The following is a 20,591-nucleotide window of genomic DNA, read 5'->3' as shown; positions in this document are numbered from 1 at the left end:
CGAGTGTATAACGAGATGAAGTTGAGGTTTATTCCACGCGACGTGTTGATCGTCATACCTCAATATACGATTGTCAACTTCCATATTGATACATTTCATCTCTTCGTATTCATATGACAGATCAGCTCGATAGCTTGCTGGTCATATCCGGAATGTCTGAATCACATCAGGACAAAGTGGAAGAGAAGAGGGATGAGGAGGGGAATCCACAAATACAAGATGCAGAGGTTAAAGTCGAGACCACTGAAAAGGAGGAGGGGAAAGATGAATCTGAAAATGTAGTTCAGGACGACAAGGACGAGACATCAATGGAAGTCAGTGTAGCTGTAGCTGATGCCAAGGCTGAGGTAGATAGTAAATCAGAACAAGTCAAGGATGTGGAATCTCAGCCTCAGAGAGCACGAGAGAAAGTGAGTCTGCTTTGTTCTCTTCTCTTTTCATCCTAGCAACACTGATTCACTTCTGGTGTCATTGTATGATAGCCATCACCTCTAACTCTACCTACGGATCTCTTAAACACACACGAAGCAGATGCTCTCCACCCACCCGACTCACCTACCACCTCACTCATAACCTCTCTTCGTACTCAACTGTCTTTGCTGTCGGACCAATCAATCCAACTGAATCAAAAGCTCATATCGTCCATAAGTAAATCGGCAGATCTGGAAGATGAGTTACACGAGCTCCGGGCTCAACACCGGTCGTTGACGGACCATGCGGGTGAACTGGAGAAGGAGAAGAACAAATGGGAAGAATCGATGAATACTGGATTACTAGTTGAGCGATCGCAGATCAAAGATGAAATGCAGAAGCTGGCTCAGGGGTTAGTCGAAGAAGAAAGAAGGAGGGGAACAGCTGAGGAAAAAAGAAGAGAGGTCGAGAATGAGGTGGATGATTTGACGGCCAAATTGTTCGATCAGGTGGGTGATTGACTGCTGGACAATGATGAGAGATTGGAGAACGGTCAATGGATGGACTGTTAGGTGGAATGAGGAGGGTACAGAGGAGGGACGCACTGGATAGGAATGGGGAAGATTACAATACTGACCATTGTATTTATTGCAATTTTTTAGGCAAACGCTATGGTAGCTACTGAACGGATGTCACGAGCTGAAGCTGAAGCACGCTTGAAATCGACAGAAGAGAATCTAGCTGCTGCTGAAGCTGCCGTCCGAGATATGCAACTACATCTACAATCCCTACCACCTTCTGCCGTCCAACCTTCAGCTACCTCCCTACCACCACATACTGCTGCCAACGAAGGTATCTCATCAATATCGATGAGCAGGAAATATCTCTCATCACATGTCCCTTATTCTGAATTCTTGAATTTCATCCAGCATCTAAGAACACTTCGACCTATCAAAGAAACATCCAAAAACACCTTCCCACCACCACTCATAACCAATCTCCTCACTCAGCCTTTCTTGGCTAGAACGATCGTAGAAGATAATGATCCTACGTTGAGGTTGGATATCGCCCCTGATCTAAGTTGGTTATCTCGAAGAAGCGTTTCTCAAGCTATCATATCTGGTGATCTCATTGTCGAACCGGTATCGACAGCGACTCTATTGAGTAGTACCAGTTCTTCGATACAGGAAATAAATTGTAGTCTATGTGGTAAATCCATATTCAACCACCAACAACAACCTCATTCACCAGCTGGAACATCCCATTTCGGTCCACCACCTGTTCATCCTCAACGTAATTCCAATTCGACCACATCGAGATTCTCCCTCAAACCTTTCTTCGCTACCACCACCTCTTCTCCAGCTACAAATTCAAACTCTACACCGAACGTTCCATCACCCAGTCAATCACCCATCTCTTCGCCTGCTATAGGTTCCGGAGGATCCGTAACCTCGGTATACGTATTTAGGATCGCCAAACCGCAGTTACAAACTGGTAGTAACAGTGGTGATAAGGGAGATTCAAAGCTGTATCCACTATGTAGGACTGGATGGTGTCTTGAGAGGATGAGAGCTACTTGTGCTTTATGGCATTTCGTCAGGACAGGAGTGATCCATGTGATATGGCATGGAGATGATGGATCGGCTACTACATCGACAACCATAACAATAAAGGAGATCAATCAGCAGGTAGGGTTAGGATCGGAAACTACGAAAGTAAATCCTGCTGAGCAAGGTGATGCTAATTCTGGACAACCGACAATATCAAATGGAAATGGAGAAGAACAGAACCATCAACGGCCTCCACCACTTCCTCAACGTAAGAAATCATCTTGGGCATTAGGATTCAAGTTATCTGATAAGTCTACTGGAGGATGGACGAGGGGATGGAAATCTTCTGGTGGAACCACTAATAGTCCACCTGGTTCGCCCGGTACCGGTGAGGAAAAACGAAGGGATTCGGTGGGGTCTTTGGGTGCAGAAAGAGATGAGAATGGAAGAGTACAGACGGCTGGTGGGTTAGGATTAGGTGAGGCATTGAATATTGATGAGAAGGAAAAAGAGAAGGAAAAGGAAGCTCCTGTTATACAAGAACCATCATCACCATCACTTTCAACTGAAAACGAGAAAGATCAGTCGACTGAGACTGAGGGCAAACAAGATGAAGATTCCCCCAAGTCGGGTAAAGAACAAGAACAAGATGGAGATGGAGGTGGAGAAGGCGAAACTGGTATGCAAGTTCAACCTCCGCCACTTTCCAGAGCGACCTCGAACATATCCTCAATCAATACTTCTGAAACTGGATTTCATACGCCCAAAGGTGGTCAAGCGGACTTACCTTCTGAGGATGGTAACGACAATATTGTTGAAGAAGAGGATGTGAAGAGGGATGAACAAAGTACACCTCATCCGCCATCACGTGTGGATACTGAAACGAAGACAGAGGACAAGGTGATTGAATTAGCATCTCCCGCCTCGGGTACTGCAAGTCCAAGTAGGACTTCTACTGGTGCTCCTCCTCCTATACCTCGACGAGCGGCAGGTAGGAATAGACTATCTCAACTTAGTGGAGGGACGTCCACGCCTGTGACTAGTCAGCCACCTGTTCCCGTGAAAGATAGGGAAACGAACGAAAAGCAAGATGAGGATGAGGATGAGCTGAGTATCTTGAGAGAATTGAGAGATGAATTGGAGCAGAGGAAGAGTGGGGATGTGAGTAGGGATGAGAAGGTCGATGAGAATGTACAAGATAAACAGCAGAATAAGAACTTGGAAGTGGTCAACCCTCAAGATGATCAAGGCGAAAACGGCCATAAAGATAAAGATCAGAAGGAGGACGTAGAAGAAGAACCTCCATTCACACCTGTGAACCTGGATGAGAAATTCCCATTATCACCATTACAACAACAGACTTTCCCTAGCTCTTCTACTAGTCGACCCAACTCTCAGTCTGCTCCTGCAGCACCACCACCCTTACCACCTCGACATCCCAGAACACCCGTGTTACAATTATCCAACTCGACTGGAACAGAAGGTGAAAAGAGATATTTCACCGTTGGTGATAAAGGAAATGATAATTGGGAGGGTAAAGCGTGGGAAAAGATCGTAAAGCTCAAGGAGGAAATGTGGAAATCTAGAATAGGAGTTTTAGATGAGTGAATATGATGGTGATGGATTGATAGATCATGATCGGTTCATCTCAATTTGATTTACGATTGTTGAATATTAAATGATCTTACAATGGCTTGCCTTTTTTCTTTGTATTTGTCTATATACTATCTATATTTCCCACAATTCAACACGTCACCTTCGATTAGATATTATACCTACCCATTCATATGCCCCGTATCATTCTCATGACGAATGAACGACAAGATGTATATATACAATTACAGCACACTTCAGTACGCTGTATTATCATACATCATGCAGGACAACTCATTATATGATACTGGAAGAGCTGGAATTGGACATGAATATAGAATGCATATTGATTTTATAAGGTACAAAGAAAGAACATAATTATCGTAGCAATAGATAGATATATATACTGCAACGACTCTTCTTTAAGCTGTATATAATACTTTTTGTTTGACCTGAGATTGAATCTTCGCTTGGATGTATATTTACTTCACTTCTTCACTTCTTTGCTCCTTGGCGTCTGGACTTTCACTCGATTTTATATATACAGTTCGTTCTCTCGGTTGATCGCAGCTTGATGGGATGTCGATGTTGATGGTATTGGGTATATAGTTGAGGTAAGGGATATACGTATGAGTTTTTGGGGATATGATGAGAGAATGAAAAGGTGAAGATATGATATATTTACATCATGTTGAAGAATAGGATGGAGCAAGGTTAAAGATTGACTAAAGTTGGAAATTTCTTGAATAACTGGGTATAAATGTCAGGATATCGTAAAGAAGGGAAAAAAACCAAATGATGATGCTGTATGATGAAAAGACATATGATGAAATATGATAAACAACGATCTTCATTAACAGCCAAAAGTACTGTACAACTGATTAGAAAGCAAATAAAGTAAAAGAGAAATAACTTCCATTTTGAGTGATTTGACCAGGTAGTCTTGTTTCTAACTACGCACCATCCTTATTCCATAGGAGCTTACTAGCGCTATCTGATCTACCACCTAACTCCGGAGAAGATTTGACGTGGTGTAAAGCACTCAAAGCGGCGATACTTGCCTCGTTGTTATGATGATTGGTAAGACTGAGAGATTGTTGTCGAGGTTGAGGCTGAGGATGACCAAGACTGCTTCCGAAAGCAAGAGTGTTATTTTGATTGGGGGGGTTACGAGTCCAGGTACCCGTCCAGTCAGGCCAAGAACCAAGAGAATCGATAGAGAAGTTCGAAGAGGTATGTCGATGACCCCATCCTCGTGGGATCTGACCAATTGAGACAGGTGAAGGGCGGACGATATCATTCTCAAATGGTACTTCAGGATCGGGGAAGACAATATTACGAGGTCTGACATGAGTTCTAGCCAGTTGACCATTGATGGCTTCTAATTGAGATGCGAGGTAATCTCGAGTTTGAAGAAGTTCGAGATCATCACCCTCACTATACATTCTATCTCATCAGCTTTCTCCTGAAGAGTATGAGTCGCAAAACAGCTTACTCTTGAGGGGCATTTCCATAAGGTCTGATCTCAACTGGAGGAATTACGATTGGTCGATCTCGGCTCATACTTTGATGTCGCTTGAAATGTTTTTGCTCCTGCAAAGCAACGTCAGCTAGAACTCCATTGTTGCGTAGAAGGAAGTCGTATATCACTTACATCAGAGTCGGCAATACGAGCTTGAATTCTTTCGCTCATTCCTTGATAGTATTTTCCATTGATCTGTGAAATATGGTCAGCTCTGGAATGTTGAGGTCAGGACTGGCTCACCTTCTTGATCACATCATTCGCTTGGACTCGAGTTTGGAGTCTATTGGAATATATGTCAGCTATCATGACGATATTGATCTTCCAGCTTACCTTGCCATGATAGGTCCTCTTCTGTTGCCTGCTTCGTCGACCAAAGGTTTCCAAGAGCATATCTTACCTGGAGAGAGGAGTTCGGCGAGTTCCTTGTAAGGTCACAAGCAAAGTATCAGCTGTTCAGCAACTTTCCGGAGATTTGGTCGGCTTAACTCACCTCGTAGTTGAGGTTAGTGGGGAGACCAGCGATATACAAATTAGCTGAACTGGGATCTTCCAAAGCTTTGTTTTGAACTTGATAATCTTCCTGCGAACCATATAAGCAAAGATCAGCCTGGTGTACTGATGTTAGTTGAGGTTTGAGTCGATGTGGCAGTATTGAACAGCTTACTCACCTTGCCAAATTCGCATTCCACATTCTTCATTTTCAGATGCACGATGAAGTTTTGAGCTTGATCGGGTCGTTTGAACCTTTTACAAGTCATGATAAGCTATATATCAAGGAGATGTCGTCCAGAAAAGCTTACATCACAAAAGCGTGTCTGAAGCACCAACACAAATCAGCACCATTCCCTTACTGGTTGAATAATACTTACGGTCTTGTGGTTCGAGAGGGGATCTTCACCGATACCACTTCACCGAATTCCGATGCGTAGACTCGAAGTTGATCTTCCGTGAGATCATTATTCACTCGTTGGATGAAAACTACAACATCACTTGCATCAGCAATTGTACTCATCCATTGAGAGTGTAGATACAACTTACCATTCCTTCCTTCACCTAGCATCGGCATCGCTGGCATACTCTTCGAACTCATCAACTTATTTCTCGCCCCCATTTGACCAAAGTTGAAAGCTGGCACCCTTCTCAACCCTCTTCTGACTTCGGTCTCAAATTCACCTTGGCATTCGTTGATATCTTGCATGGACAGTGGGGTGGGAGTATCATCATCTTGGAATCTTACATTTGCATTTGGTCTTCTGAACAGACCTTGTACTTGTCCTTGATGTTGGTGGTGATAAGGAAGGTTGGGTACAGATTGATGATGACTGATGGGACTGATGTTCATAGGTGGATAGAATGAACAGGCATTTGCATTTGGTCCGGCATGATGTTGGTAGGGATAGTGAGTGTGGTGATGATCGTCCAGTTCGATATCGATAGAAGAGAGAGAAGGATGATGTCTGATATGGTTGTTACGATCATCGATCGGTGAGAAGGGATGGCCGATGGAGTTGGGACTGGTTGGCGTATAGAGCTCGAAATCGTTTGGAAGGTTTTTAGTATTGATGGGATGAAGAAGAGATGGTTGATGATGAGTTCCACCTGCAGTTTCACTAGTGAAACTTTTGATGGTCGGGGTATGATTTTGTGATGGTAAGATCGGAAGACTTGGTGATCTAGATCGAGTATCGAAAGGACCTCTGTCGCCGATAGGAGCAAGGAACTTCTGAGTAGGATGACCACTCAGATCGTTAGGCATCTGGATCAAGTTGAAAGGTGAAGTCGAGGAAGAAGATTGCCATCCAGCACCGAAGGATTTAGCTGTAGTAGTTTTGGAAGAAGGAAAAGGCAAGATGTTAGTTTTCCCTTTGATGTGATTATGATTGTTGTCGTTCGCCTTGGTCGTATCGGAGTGCGAAGAGGTGGAGTTGGTTTCCACGCAGGTAGAAGAGATGGTTCCACCGGATGTGGTGTCCGAGTTAGACTGGGAGGTGGAAGTGAAAGTGGGAGATGATTTGGGAAAGATGAAGGAAGGTGAAGATGGGCTGAGTGATCGTGAAGTAGCACTCGACATGATGTAATCACTATCGAGAAGGAAGGAAAGGAAGGAAGATGTCTCGGTTCTTTTGGTAGAAGAATGAGGGTAGAATGGGCTCGTTAAGAACTAAATCTGAAGGAGTAGCTTTTGTTAGAGACGATATATGAATATAACAATATATACTGACCCTTCCATGCGGAATGAGCAAATGGAAAGAAAGAAAAGATAGAAGAAAATAGTGAAAAGGAAGAAGGTATATATATATATATCTACTCACCTGTGATATGGTTGCGATAATAGCCGGTTCTACGCCGAGTGATCACGTATCAAGTAATGTTGGATGACATGAGCTTGTCATATAGTCCAAAAGCTGAGGTCCGAAGAGAATAGAATACTCAAACCCGATCGGCGATGTTTCCGAATAGCAGTAGTTGTAAGAAAAGTAAAAATGAGCTAGGATGAAACGGCGTACCTGAAAAGAGTAGATGGATGATGGGGAAGAGGATCAGCGTTATCTTGGAAGACGACGACGATGACCAAGTGGGTTCAGGTTGGATGGGCGATAGGATACCTAGAAGTGATGACAAAAGTGAAAAGAAAAATGGATATGGCTGGAATGTTAGCAGAGTGGATAATCAATCAGTGAGAAGGAAAGAGGAAAGATACAGTGAGGGAGTAAGATACAGTATACGTGACGCGTCTTAATCCAGTCAGTGATTATATAGTGTATAGTCAGCTTGATCCCATCAATCTGTTTGTGTGATGTTATATTAGCTCAACATCACATCAATTCACCCATCAGGAACGACCTCGACCCTCTCAACCTCTGTTGGTCTAGGACGTGCGGAAGAACAAAGGTGAATATCCGCCCATCGTCATGTCATTGTGATGTCTGAGTTTAGAAAGATGATGATCATTCAGGAGTAGACAAGATTGATCTTTTAGCATTTGAGCTACACGAGAAATCAGATGAAAACAGGTCCAAGCGCGTCCAAGAGATCATGTCAAAGGAGGTCGTGTATATCTCGTGTTTTTGCATTTGATCTTGATGGGATGTATATATCGTAAATATCTTATATACCATGTTGACGATGACGATTTCGTGTGGTACCACAAGTCCGATCGTGAAGATGTAAGATCGATTAAAAAGAGACATGTGAATGGTCAGTATGTCCGACTCGAGATTGGTATTGGAAGTAGACGTAGGCCGGAGGAAAATCAAATTGGATTTGACTAACATCCACCGGTCAAAGGATACCATGTGTATTCGTATGTGTGTGTATGTGATGTGTGTGTTTGGTGAAAATCGATCGAACATCAACTGTTTCTGTTTATCGATGAGTACCTCGTAGTTTGTTCTCGATTTGATCGGTTCTTCATCCTCAACCTGATGATGACAGAGACTAATTAAATCTTGTCAGTTATAGAACAAAAAAAAAACACGTTTAACTGAAACGTTGATACAGCCAGATATCCATTTGATAGATTTACTATAAAACACAAAGATCAGCGTTTGTTTATGGGTCCATGAGAGAATACCGATTAGAACCGAAGGATACATAGAGTAGTACTTGATCTGACATGTCACCTCGTGTTTGTGTGTTCATGTTGATACGCCCTATGGATAGGGTCAAACGAGTTAGCTTAAATAGATTACGGATGACCACGTATGTTGCTACGTCTCAGGTCTAGACCATTTGAGCGTAAAAGGTATGTTATGTTGGAATAAGTAACAATCTCCAATTTAAACAATATAAAAGATGAAAAGATGGAGATTCAACTTGTTTCATGATGTTCAACGAATGAATCCTCATCGTACTGGAACTTACGCGTAATGTCAATGTGGCAGCAACCAATCTAAGTTGGCTTTTCTCGCCAAAGTCATCCTCCCGCGGAGATATACGTACAGTGTACTGATTTGTACTAGTTGTAACTACATATCCATTTTCATCAATGCTGCTTTATATACAATATACTATAACACACATCGTGCTCATCCAGAACAACGAAACACAACAAATATCAATTTTGGTCAAATTAACCTAAATACAAAACCGCTTTACCGCTTATCTCCCCTGAAGTACTAACCACATTATCTTTCCCTACAGCAGATAAGAATTCTTTGATCTCTGTGTACATCGCTTGTTGATTCCTGAATTCGAGATTCTACGACCATAATCCTATCAGTTACTCGTCTTTTCGCGATTTTGGAAATCACTCAATGACGAGAAAAGAACTAAAACTCAACACTAATGGGGATTAACTTCCCACCACTTTTCGTATACTTATTTCTCCCCATTAACAATAAAATACTTTCAACATCTTCATTCGATATATTGGACACATCTTCGAACCCTGGTGGTGGAGGATTAGGGATCGTCGAAGGTGATTCCTCGTCTGATTCTTCTTCTACTTCTTCTTCTCTGTTATCCGAAGAACCAATCACGTCTTTATCGGGACTACTCGACTTTTTCGCATCATGTTTATGATCATCCAACATTGATTGTGAAGAAGTGACCTCCGTAAATGGGAAATAACCTTTTGGATGTTGTATAAGGAACGTTTCCAGTGTTTTATCGAGAGAATGGAAAGTATTCGTTCCCTTTGATTAAACGGATTATACCATAAGCCTCTTGATCTTCATTCGATATGCATTTGATACGATATATTCGAACTCACAGGATCAAGCAATTCGGAAGGTGAATATTCTGATTTATACTTCATCTTCTGACAATCCGGTATCCAGTAGCCTACAAGTCCCACGTCAAGTTAGCCTCACTTGTTCCGCGAGCGACAACATTCGATCTGATCTACCGGAAGGGTAGTACTGGAAGAAAACATGAGATATCCAACTCACCCATATAGACCCATTCCATCCCTTGTGCACCTTTCTCCCTCATCCTCCTAGCTAATGAAATCTCATATAACGCTGACAATTTACCTAAACTTGCCCATGCCCAATCGGGGTGCCAGATGAAATAAACACTACTGACGCAGTTTGGTAGAATGTCGATCACAGATATGCCTATGAGTTGAGAATCGAGTTTGTACACTATTTAAACAGCCAAATGTGATTCGAATCAGCGTTCTGCCTACGATCTATTATGAAAATGTATATGTTGGACAAGTATTGAGCTAACTCACGTAGATGGTATTGTCCGTAGGTTTTAGGTAATTGTCCGTTCCTAATCTTTCTTTCGACATCATCGGTATACTTGATAGGCGTATCCTACAATGAGATAAGTTAAAATCAAGATAGGTGAGCATTGTATTGACAATTGTAAGTTTTGACCTGAGGGATCTGAAAATGCCAACCTACAATCAACGTCTTCCCACACAGGAACCTGTCAAATCCTCTCGTCGTGACTCCTTCAGGTTTATCCTTATGTACAGCCATTTGATAGGCTTTGTACAACTCGAAAGTTTCAGACGTAGCTTTAGCGGGCACCAGCTTGGTCTGTGAATGGTGTAGAGATCGAAATCAAGATATGATCCCAATTATGTAGATGGATAAACATACCTCGAACCTATGGGCTAAAGACTCTTCATCTCTCTGTATAAATCCAATTTCGTATCGATGTAGATCATCTAACAAATCTCTTTTCGAACTCTCATTATCCTTCCCTTTGCCTTTGCCGTTGCCTTTTCCTTTGACAGCTTGCGCTTTACCATCCACGTTCATCGTTGTGGACGATTCCTCTTCTCCAGGTTTTTGACCCGTCTCTAGAAATCGATTAAACCGATTAGTCACCTGACGATGTTTCTTGTTCCCCTTGAAATTGGTCGAGTTCAGACGGATCGTATATTGTGGACAACATGTTCGGGCCATATCTGGGCTATTGTGAATACACATTAGATCAGTCAGTAGGGGAACTTGCAAAATATCAATATCGATGGGTTCTGATTAGGTATAGGTCTTGAGATGGTTGTTGTTCACCTCACTGATATACATAATCACCTGATCTTCTCCAACCTCTATCAATCAACATTTGATAGAACTGTAACGACAACCGAATACATCAGTATCTCATTTGGGAAGGTAAGGTAGTCCATCATGTATATAATGAATACCGACCTCAGGTGTCATCTGCTCAGCAACCACTACAAGTTCAGAGGCATCAGCATCTGTCATTGATTATCCTTGATCTGAATCCAGATCCGGAATCGGGTGCGGGTAAATGTTCAAATCCGGTATACGTCTCTACTCACTCCCATATTTCGAGGAGGTAGACCTTTGACTCCTCTTCCCGGCGGGTGAACAGTATCCGCAAGTGCCAGATGAATATCCGTACGGAGTGAGTAGCGTGGGTGATGACTGCGGCATATCTTCGATCCCTATCACAACTACGGTCGGTAAGCCTAAGCCAGGATAGCTATGATAGTGTACTGTCTGTAGGTGGTATGACACAGATTATTCCAACTTGCTCCGTTGTTGTTAAACGAAGACTAAGTTGCCGTACGGGACTCAGCGGCTGTGCACGTGGCAGACTGCACCGCGTCATAACCAGCTTTAAACCATCTACGTAGGTTCCCGGTGGAGGTTGATCGGATCTCACCACTGCAAATACAACGACATGTTCCGATTGTTTAGTGTGGGAAATCATCCTATATATATCCACCTCGCCAACGTTCATCTTTCCCAATACTTCTTCTTCATTATATCAAACAAAAATACATTCCACAAACCAATATAGCAATGTCAGAAACTATAGAATTCTCTCAATACGTCGTTGAGAGGTTGAAGCAAGCCGGTGTCAAACAAGTGAGTTGAGTCTCGATCTGAAGTCTGCCACTCCCACCTCTCACCTCCTTCCTTACGATTCCCACCTCATTTCTCTTCTCTTCATGCTGCTATACTCTTCTCTACGTTTCGGAACATCGCTGACGACTCTTTCGAGCAGGTATTTGGTGTGCCTGGAGATTTCAACCTTGGTGAGCTTCGAACATCCTTGTGCGAAAGTAAAACTGACCATTTTCTGATTTTCTGTCGATCTTCCCATATCTAGAATGTGAGTAATATCGAAATTCTACTAGCTACTGTGACAGAGATCCATGATGACCTCTGATCTCGTTCATAGGGCTTGACTATGTTGAAGCTGATCCCGATATCGAATGGGTCGGTAATGCCAATGAACTTAATGCTGTAAGTTTAGCCAGTACAAAGTTTCGCCAGGTCGTGGCTGATTTGGGGTTTAGGCATACGCAGCGGATGGTTATGCGAGAGTCAAGGGTGGCTTAGCTGTTATCGTCACCACCTTTGGTGTTGGAGAGCTCTCAGCTTTGTGGTGAGTCTCCCCTAACACCAGGTCGTTCGCTGATTGAAGCGCACAGCTGATCAAACATGACTTACAGTGGTATTGCCGGTGCCCTCGCTGAGCGAGTTCCAGTATTACACATCGTCGGAGCTCCAAGTACCAAACTCCAAGTGAGTCTGACCTTGCTCCATACTGCTTTACAGGTGATTCGACGGTTTATACTGACCACTATTTGTACAGTCCAAGGAATCCCTTTTACACCACACATTGAACCTTCCAGGATCATTCAACACCTTCTCTACCATGTCCGCGCCACTCTCATGCTCTCAAGCATTACTCAACCAGATTCCTCCCAAGACTCCTACCACCTGGACTGAAGCATTTGACAAGACCTTGTCAGATGTGCTCGAACAATGCCGACCAGGTTATGTAGAGATTCCGACGGATGCTTTCCACGCTAAAGTCTCGACTGAAGGGTTGAAGCAGACACTTGTAAGTTTACAATGAAAGTTGTCCCGACATATGCTTATCATCATCCATTCTTTCTGTAGCCCCACCCTCACTCTGCTCCTCCACCTGAATCAGTCGCCGCCGCCGTCTCCCCTCAAGAGACTCAATCTTCGGCCACTTCATCACTCGCTGCTGCCTCCACTACGGCTCCTGTTCGAGCACCTTCCGACGATGTCACGGCTCACGTAGTCGAGGATATCACTCAGAGATTTAAGAACGCCAAAAAACCTGTTATACTCGTTGACGCATGTGCTGGAAGATTCGGTATGGCCGGCGAAGTTAGGAAACTCGTCGAAGGTTGTGGTATCCGATTCTTTGAGAGTAAGTCTTACACAAAGCGTTGACAGTCATACATAATGCTGATCTTCTTATTATAGCTCCTATGGGTAAGAGCTTACTCGATGAGCATCACCCTCTTTTCGGAGGTTGTTACGCGGGTGCCAACTCCCTTCCTGCCGTCAGAGAGGAAGTTGAATCTGCCGATTTCGTACTTTACGTTGGTGCTTTGAAGAGTGATTTCAAGTGAGTGAATATTCAAACACGTTATCCCGCTCCCATCATACTGACGACGTATCTTGATAGCTCTGGTTCATTCTCCGTCAATATCGATCCTAAGATCACCATCGAGCTTCACTCTTTTACCACTACTATCGGATACGCCGCATACCCAACTACCGATATCCGACATGTCCTTCCTGACTTACTTCCAGCTTTCCAAGAAGTCGTCCAATCTCGAGCTGCATCACCCGTAGGAGGCGAGAGCGTCGAGCAGAAAGTCAAAGCTGGAAGAGTCGAAAGTATCGTTCCTGAACCAAAAGGAAACGAAATTAAACATGAATGGTTATGGCCAAGAGTCGGTAAATGGTTTGCAGATGATGGTGAGTCATCCACTGCAGCTCAACATCACCAACCTAGCAAGAAGATAGCTGATATAGACGTGATACCCTGTACAGATATTATCATTACCGAAACTGGTACTTCCTCTTTCGGATTGACTAATGTCCTCTTACCCTCTCACTCGACCTACATCGCCCAGATCCTCTGGGGTGCGATTGGATGGTCGGTGGGTGCTTGTCTTGGTGCAGCTATGGCCGCTCAGGAGGACGATAGGAACAGACGAACTGTCCTGTTCGTCGGAGATGGATCATTACAATTGGTAAGTGGCAAATTTGTCTACTCGCCACATCTTTACCAGTTGCAAAAGCTAATCTTTTGCGTGCGATGTGATGTACTATATAGACCCTTCAAGAAATCGGGACAATGCTTCGAAGGGGCGTTCACCCATATCTCTTCGTATTGAACAACGACGGATACGAAATTGAGAGACAAATTCATGGTGTAAATGCCAAATATAACGATATTCAATTATACGACCATCAATTGCTCTTACCTTTCCTTGCGGGTAAATCTTGTCCTACACCTTACCAATCTTATGCTGTCAAGACTCCCTCGGAACTCAATGAGTTGTTGGAATCGGAGGAATTCAACAGACCAGATAAGTTGAGATTGATCGAAGTTTACATGCCTCGAGGAGACGCTCCACAAGGTTTGGTCAGTCAGGCTAAACTTACGGCTGAAGCTAATAGACAGCTCTAAGTGACATTGAGGGAAGAAGGAAATTTAAAAGTATAATATTTGTTTTTTTATTGTTGGTTCAATCATTGAAGATGAAACCATATCAGTCATTCATAAAACATAGGAAAATATTTATCTTGGATATCTAGATTATCGGAAAGATGTGATACGAATTAGCTTTAGCGTCGATACATAGATGGGAAATAAATCTTGTGACTATGCGAATTGGACATTCTATGCATTCTTATGCTTGAAAGAACTACATACTGCATGCAAAACCATACTATGATTATGATTAACGTTGTTATCTTTGAACCATCTACAACCTGCACTGTGTCCTATGCTGCAGGAATATTATATATAGGAGCTGAGTAAGCATGCCTGAGCAGAATTGCCTAGGATAGGTAGAGAGCGCCGAGATATACTATCGCTCACTACAATGATAATTTACGAAGGACAAATCTGATCCTATTACTGTTTCCTCTTTGTCCATCTGTCCACCAACACTGTCTTCCCACAAAGGTGTTGAGATTTTGGTTGTGTGTCCGAAATTATATACTTCCTCAAGGTATAATAGCCCTACTCATCAGGTATATCATTGGGTTTCTTGATCCCTTTTGAGATCTTGTAATATACGACCGTAGAGTCAGGTGTGACGATCGAAGTGTATATGGTTTCTTGATCTAGTATCGAGCCTTCTTCTGCTTGTACAGGTCTATCATCCGGAACTTCATTCGTACTGGTTTGTTGATGGATAGTAAGTTTCAAATCATCCATCGTAGGAGCCAATTTCTCAAATGGTTCAGGAAGCTTCTCAAGAGAAAGGGAAGATAAAGCTTTGAATATTGATTTTAGAGAGGAGGGTTTAAGGGAGGTGGTATGTATTGGAAGTGGTATGACGGCTCTCAGAGGATCCTAAATTTGGATCAAGTTCAGCCAAGCCCAATCAGAAAGACATGAGTAAACGCAGCTATATGATAGATATTTTTGGGTACCAAGAGAGAGCACTTACAGATTTGGTTTTATGTCCTACTAGAGCGATCCATCCGCCAAGTTCTATTAATCTAGTATTCATCCATCCTACGGCTATACACAAGCAAAGAGAGATAGGCACATCAGATCATAGTCTTTTGATGATGGGATTAATGGGAGACACGTACACAAAGTCAAATCGTATATGGTAGTTAATAATGCACCTGCTTGTATAGGGTACTTTTCGAGGTAAGGTAGAAGGAACGAAGGTGGATTATGAGACATGTCGAGGCTTTGGCTATTTGCTTGAGTTTGGTTCTGCTGGTAGGTCGTACTTGAAAGAGGTCATGTATCTGCTCGGTGTCGGTGCTCGTTGTGAGGTGTTACATGAATGTATCTTATGCTGCGTACAATGCTATAATCTTCGGAGACTGTCCAACTTATTCCAAAATATCCCCAGTCCAAATTCAATTTAACGCTTACCCCCACTTTGGCACCATATTCAACCGCTCATCCACATCTCACCTTTCCAAGTTTCCTCCCTTTCTATCTTTTCATGTATCCAATCATCTATCTACTCATCTCCAGCACTCTATCGCACCCAGAGTACACATACAATGGCCGAAGAAGAAGTAGACTGGGATGACGACTGGCGAGGAGCAGGTCAACCTCACCCGGAAATATCAGGAAATGAGAATGGAGATGAAACTGAAAATGGGAATGGCAAAGATGACGATGATGTGATTTCATTAGATGGAGATGAGGTAGAAGAGGTCGCTGAGGGTGAGTCAATACCTAAATCAACGTTATGGCTTGTACCTTCCTTTTTTTGGCTTTATAACTCTCCTTTCAACCTTTTTCTTCCCTTCTTTCTTCCGTCAAAATGCGGTTCAATCGTCTTTCTTCACCTGGTAGATTTCCATGGTGGATCTTCATTACTGATATCTCTTCCACTACACTTTCAGTGGAACCTACGCCGAGTCGAAACAAAGTACCTCCCACTGGTCCAAGGAGAGGTACAAATGTTGAACATTCGACAGCCACGAATGAACAGGGAACGAAGACTAATCAGGCGAGTTGATCCATCATCTTTCTCGTACAAAGATCAAACCGACAATCGCTAATCTCTTTTTGGTGATCATTAGGGTACTACTGAAACTTCAACTGAAAATGGTGGATCATCACCTCTCCCACCTGGATGGACAGCTATCATGTCCAAATCACATAACAGGCATTTCTTCTTCCACAAAGAAAGTAATACGACTGTATGGGAGAAACCATCAAATACAAATGTGAATACTAAAGATCAAGAAGAAGTTCAACCTCAATCTCCTCCTCTCGCCACTACACAAGAAAACTCCCTTGGAACAGTCGAGGAAACAAAGACTCAAGATCTACCTTCTATCGGACAAGCACAGAATAGCTCTAGTGGTAACAACCTTTCTTCAGCGCAAAACTCTCGTTTGTCAAAACAACCTCCCTCAGGTCCTGCAAGACGTGATATACCATCACAACAGGATGTACGTGGTGGAATAGAGGGTAAACCTCATTATGATAAGTATTGGGCACAGAGAGATACGTCTTCTCACCCAAGTCAACAGACCCAAATCCAAGATAGACGTAGACCAAGAGATATCTCGCCAGGGGCTAATAGACCTGGATATGATAGTCGACAAGGTGATAGAGATTATAAACGATTCAAAGGTGATGATGAACGAAGAGCTGGTCCAGGGGAATCTAGACGTAGGTTTCTTCTCACCTGTGTTATATGGACCAAAAATGTCGTCTTCCTGCTCTGGAACTTTTTTCCTCGGAATCCCCGAATCTCCCAATCACTCCACAGAGGTGCTTTCGACACAGCACATGTGACGCATTGGAAGAAGATGTCGATTTGAGTATCAGCAAACAAGGGAACAAGGGACTTGATGCCATATTCACCTTTTCTTGCTTTCAAACGGCTTAGAATATGACAAGGAATATTAGCTTACTTCTCGCCTCGACGTGCTATTTCTTCATTATCCCTATCTAGGACAACAAGGTCCACCATCGGTTACTACCAGTACCTCCAGACCAGCCGATGTCCGTGATTCACGATCGTCTCAAGCGCCATCTACCTCTGCTCCGGCTGATGATCCTAGGACAAGACCTTATAATGGTGCTTTCGTTCCGCCAGTAGCCAAAGTAAGCTAAAGCTCAAGATTCTATCGAACAGTTCCTTCTTTATCTTTAGACGACTGACTGTGATACCATCACCAAATTCAGTATTCCAATCAAACTCGCCCTCGATCGCCTTCTCCACCTCCTCGTGGAAGTTCTGCCCCATACAGACCACCTCCATCATCGAGGTATCCAAGGGATTCTAGAGGTCCACCGAGAGATGAAGGTTATTCTAGATCACCGTTACCTCCACCTTCACGTGGTCATGATTATCCTTCGTACCCCTCAAGAGGACCGCACCGCCCACCTCCAGTAGATGAGGCGGAGATTGAACGTGCCAAGATCAGGGAAGAAGCTAGGAAAGCGCAAGAGAAGCTCGAGTTCCTCAAACAGGCTGAAGCGAGGTTGGAAAGGGAGATGAGTGAGAAGAGGAATGATCCGTATGCTTCCAGAGGTCCTGGTCCAAGGAGGGATGGTCCTCCGCCGTACGATAGTCGATCTGGTCCAGCTTCGTCGTATGACCAAGATAGACGACCATACCCACCTAGAGAACATAGTTCGAGACCACCTGAACCATCAAGATACGATCGAGAGCCATCATATGGCAGTTCAAGAGGATACGATAGTCGACCTCCACCCGCTTCCAGAGGTGGATATGCTGGATCGATAAGAGGAGGGTATGAGAGTAGATCGACAAGAGGTGGATATGGATATGATACTCGACCTCCCCCTAGAGGTGCTTCTCCACCACCTTTCAGCGGTAGACCACGATCGCCACCTCCCCCTTCAGGAGGTAGATATTCCGATTCGAGGAGATCACCACCTCCACCGTCGTTCGCATCGAGATTAGGTCCAAGATCGGACCATGGGTATGGCGGAGGGGATAGAGATCTGGCTAGTAGACTCGGACCGGGGAGAGGTAGAGGGAACGAATTGGCTGCTGAACCTATGTCTGTGAGTTGAGTCAGTTTCTATCTAGTGTTCAGAACTTGAGACATGCTGATGATGTTGGCAATGATGATGATATAGGATCGAAGATCGCCACCACCCCCTCCACCTTACAGGGGTGCTGGTGCTAGACCATTAGCGGAGAGGATGTCGATTGATCGAGATAGAGAACGAGGTGGGAGGTAGGGTGATGCGCACTCAAGAAAATCGACAGATATGAAAAGTAAAAAGGGTCATTGGGAGCAAAGATGACAGTGGACGACTGAATGGGTATGCGGCATCGAGTTTGAGTGAACGGTAGTTGATACGAGTAATACATCTATGCATGCAATCAACGAATCAAGCATATAACAATCTTAACAATCCATGTATCGGATGGGAGTGACGGGATCAAATTCCCCCACCATACGACGCGAGCAAACATCGGACCGTTCTATGGGAATTCCACACGTTACTCGCAGACAACATTTAGATAGTACTCGCAGTGAGACAGACACCTTGTAACGTTAACGTAAATAACTCATTCACCTAGTATACCCTTGAGAGCTCCTTCAAAGTGTCTTCTTCAATCCGACTTAGACCCATACGTCTAACCAAGATGTCAAATCCTATCTTACCTCTCACCGGAGGACCTGGTGCCGGTCCATCTTCCGCATCGATATATTCCACGGACGGGAGATCTCACTCTACAGATTGGAGTGCGTTAGGTGCGAATGTAGGGATGGGAGAAGGTAGGAGTAGAGGATTGCCGTTGGTATTGAGGAGGTTGACGAAGTTTAGGAGTATGGTGAGTGATGTCTATGCACCGAATGGATAAGAGGAGGGATATCTGCAGTTTGTAATAGATGGAAAAAGCCATTATAAGTCGAATTCAGACTGACTTATCTTAACTTTCGGTAGGACTTCGAGCTCGCTTTCTGGCAATTGACGTACCTCGTAGTAGCTCCTAGAAGGGTATACAAACAGACGTATCATCAGTGAGTGACAATCTCCGTTCCAGCTTTCAGGCAAGGGCCCACTACATCCTTCATATTTTCGATATTGAACTTTGCTGATTATCCTTCTAGTAAACAAACGAAGAATCAATGGGCCAGAGATGAGTGAGTTCAACTATCATGCACTGATCGTAGGTCTAGCTGACTAGGGGTGTATAGTCCAGCAATGTTACTTCTGATAGCAGGATGTCTAGCAGGTGAGTAATCTTTCTTCGACCATTAACCAACAACTAGCAAATCATAATCTTCAAAACACGAAGCAATATATACATATTCAAAGTCCACATACTGACTCTGTATTATAAATATAGTGACAGCAACAATCTGGTCCCTTCTCTACCGATTTACCCCCCTTCAAACCATCTTCCTTATACTCAAAATGGTATTCCGCGATTTCCTCCTATTCTCTCTAGGTATCTCATTGGTATTATATTTGATATCCAACAAATTGTTATTATCATCTTCGTCCCAACAATCATCAATGATCGACGAGAACAAAGTCGAATTTGCATATTCGTTTGACGTATCGGTAAATTCCTTTTTCCCCTTCTTCCTTACGGTTTACGTAGGGTTGTTGCCTTTGGTGGCGCTGGTGGTGAGAGATAATTGGATTTGTCTATGGGTTGGAAAGTGAGTAAGAGTATTCCTTCACTTTATATCATTCAATTCAACCCAATCCAGTTCATGAACATTCAAAAAGAAAAGGATCAACACTATTTTACAAAAGAAATCATATTGAAATGACCAAAACTGATGATCTCCTCTTCTTCACACCCTACAGCACCATCTTCCTAATAGCCTCTGTTCAATACATCTACGTAACTTACCTAGGATACGTCGCATTACCATTTATCGCCAGATCGGAATTACTCTTATCTCCCTTATTACCTTTATTCGGTGGATATCTATTGAGTCTGTTGGGTTTCAATAACGCTAAATTCACTTTGGAATTCTACTTCGGTCAGGCGTGGAAATAGTAAATAGCGATGGACTGCGGTGGCGGTGCCAAAAAAAAGGCAAGTGGTATAGAAGTGAAAGGAAGGAGGAAATACGAGAATATATACG

The 20,591-nt window shown here is 43.4% G+C and overlaps 7 protein-coding genes across 7 annotated transcripts; 4 read left to right on the top strand and 3 right to left on the bottom strand.

Moving 5' to 3' along the window:
* Nucleotides 1–152: 152 nt before the first annotated feature.
* V865_005751 (uncharacterized protein) lies at nt 153–3,569 on the top strand (the record flags this gene model as incomplete). The annotated part of the gene is made up of 3 exons (XM_066229520.1): nt 153–410; nt 483–920; nt 1,074–3,569. The coding sequence occupies 3 exons, from the start codon at nt 153–155 to the stop codon at nt 3,567–3,569; spliced, it is 3,192 nt and encodes a 1,063-aa protein (XP_066085617.1).
* Nucleotides 3,570–4,507: 938 nt separating this feature from the next.
* Nucleotides 4,508–7,150, bottom strand: V865_005750 (uncharacterized protein; the record flags this gene model as incomplete). The annotated part of the gene is made up of 10 exons (XM_066229519.1): nt 4,508–4,991; nt 5,050–5,147; nt 5,209–5,271; nt 5,320–5,359; nt 5,410–5,501; nt 5,570–5,659; nt 5,748–5,823; nt 5,880–5,894; nt 5,949–6,057; nt 6,118–7,150. 10 exons carry the CDS (start codon nt 7,148–7,150, stop codon nt 4,508–4,510), a joined length of 2,100 nt encoding a protein of 699 aa, XP_066085616.1.
* A 2,001-nt stretch (nt 7,151–9,151) lies between these two features.
* Nucleotides 9,152–11,438, bottom strand: V865_005749 (uncharacterized protein; the record flags this gene model as incomplete). Its single annotated transcript, XM_066229518.1, has 10 exons — nt 9,152–9,280; nt 9,363–9,716; nt 9,794–9,864; nt 9,972–10,166; nt 10,259–10,343; nt 10,434–10,571; nt 10,635–10,950; nt 11,057–11,112; nt 11,190–11,215; nt 11,324–11,438. 10 exons carry the CDS (start codon nt 11,436–11,438, stop codon nt 9,152–9,154), a joined length of 1,485 nt encoding a protein of 494 aa, XP_066085615.1.
* A 372-nt stretch (nt 11,439–11,810) lies between these two features.
* On the top strand, nt 11,811–14,475 carry V865_005748 (uncharacterized protein; the record flags this gene model as incomplete). The annotated part of the gene is made up of 11 exons (XM_066229517.1): nt 11,811–11,876; nt 12,016–12,046; nt 12,193–12,257; nt 12,311–12,399; nt 12,467–12,539; nt 12,610–12,861; nt 12,921–13,200; nt 13,257–13,401; nt 13,462–13,757; nt 13,833–14,035; nt 14,119–14,475. The coding sequence occupies 11 exons, from the start codon at nt 11,811–11,813 to the stop codon at nt 14,473–14,475; spliced, it is 1,857 nt and encodes a 618-aa protein (XP_066085614.1).
* Nucleotides 14,476–15,033: 558 nt separating this feature from the next.
* V865_005747 (uncharacterized protein) lies at nt 15,034–15,711 on the bottom strand (the record flags this gene model as incomplete). Its single annotated transcript, XM_066229516.1, has 3 exons — nt 15,034–15,369; nt 15,467–15,540; nt 15,615–15,711. The coding sequence occupies 3 exons, from the start codon at nt 15,709–15,711 to the stop codon at nt 15,034–15,036; spliced, it is 507 nt and encodes a 168-aa protein (XP_066085613.1).
* Nucleotides 15,712–16,043: 332 nt separating this feature from the next.
* Nucleotides 16,044–18,717, top strand: V865_005746 (uncharacterized protein; the record flags this gene model as incomplete). Its single annotated transcript, XM_066229515.1, has 6 exons — nt 16,044–16,209; nt 16,392–16,450; nt 16,572–17,169; nt 17,456–17,607; nt 17,689–18,537; nt 18,613–18,717. The coding sequence occupies 6 exons, from the start codon at nt 16,044–16,046 to the stop codon at nt 18,715–18,717; spliced, it is 1,929 nt and encodes a 642-aa protein (XP_066085612.1).
* Nucleotides 18,718–19,129: 412 nt separating this feature from the next.
* V865_005745 (uncharacterized protein) lies at nt 19,130–20,503 on the top strand (the record flags this gene model as incomplete). Its single annotated transcript, XM_066229514.1, has 6 exons — nt 19,130–19,318; nt 19,432–19,508; nt 19,599–19,631; nt 19,686–19,723; nt 19,838–20,156; nt 20,308–20,503. The coding sequence occupies 6 exons, from the start codon at nt 19,130–19,132 to the stop codon at nt 20,501–20,503; spliced, it is 852 nt and encodes a 283-aa protein (XP_066085611.1).
* Nucleotides 20,504–20,591: the final 88 nt, after the last annotated feature.

The sequence above is a fragment of the Kwoniella europaea genome, chromosome 1 (assembly GCF_036810445.1).
Source record: "Kwoniella europaea PYCC6329 chromosome 1, complete sequence".
In the NCBI taxonomy this organism is placed as follows: domain Eukaryota; kingdom Fungi; phylum Basidiomycota; class Tremellomycetes; order Tremellales; family Cryptococcaceae; genus Kwoniella; species Kwoniella europaea.
Note: the sequence above shows the minus strand (reverse complement) of the source record. Positions and strands in the feature narration are given on the sequence as shown.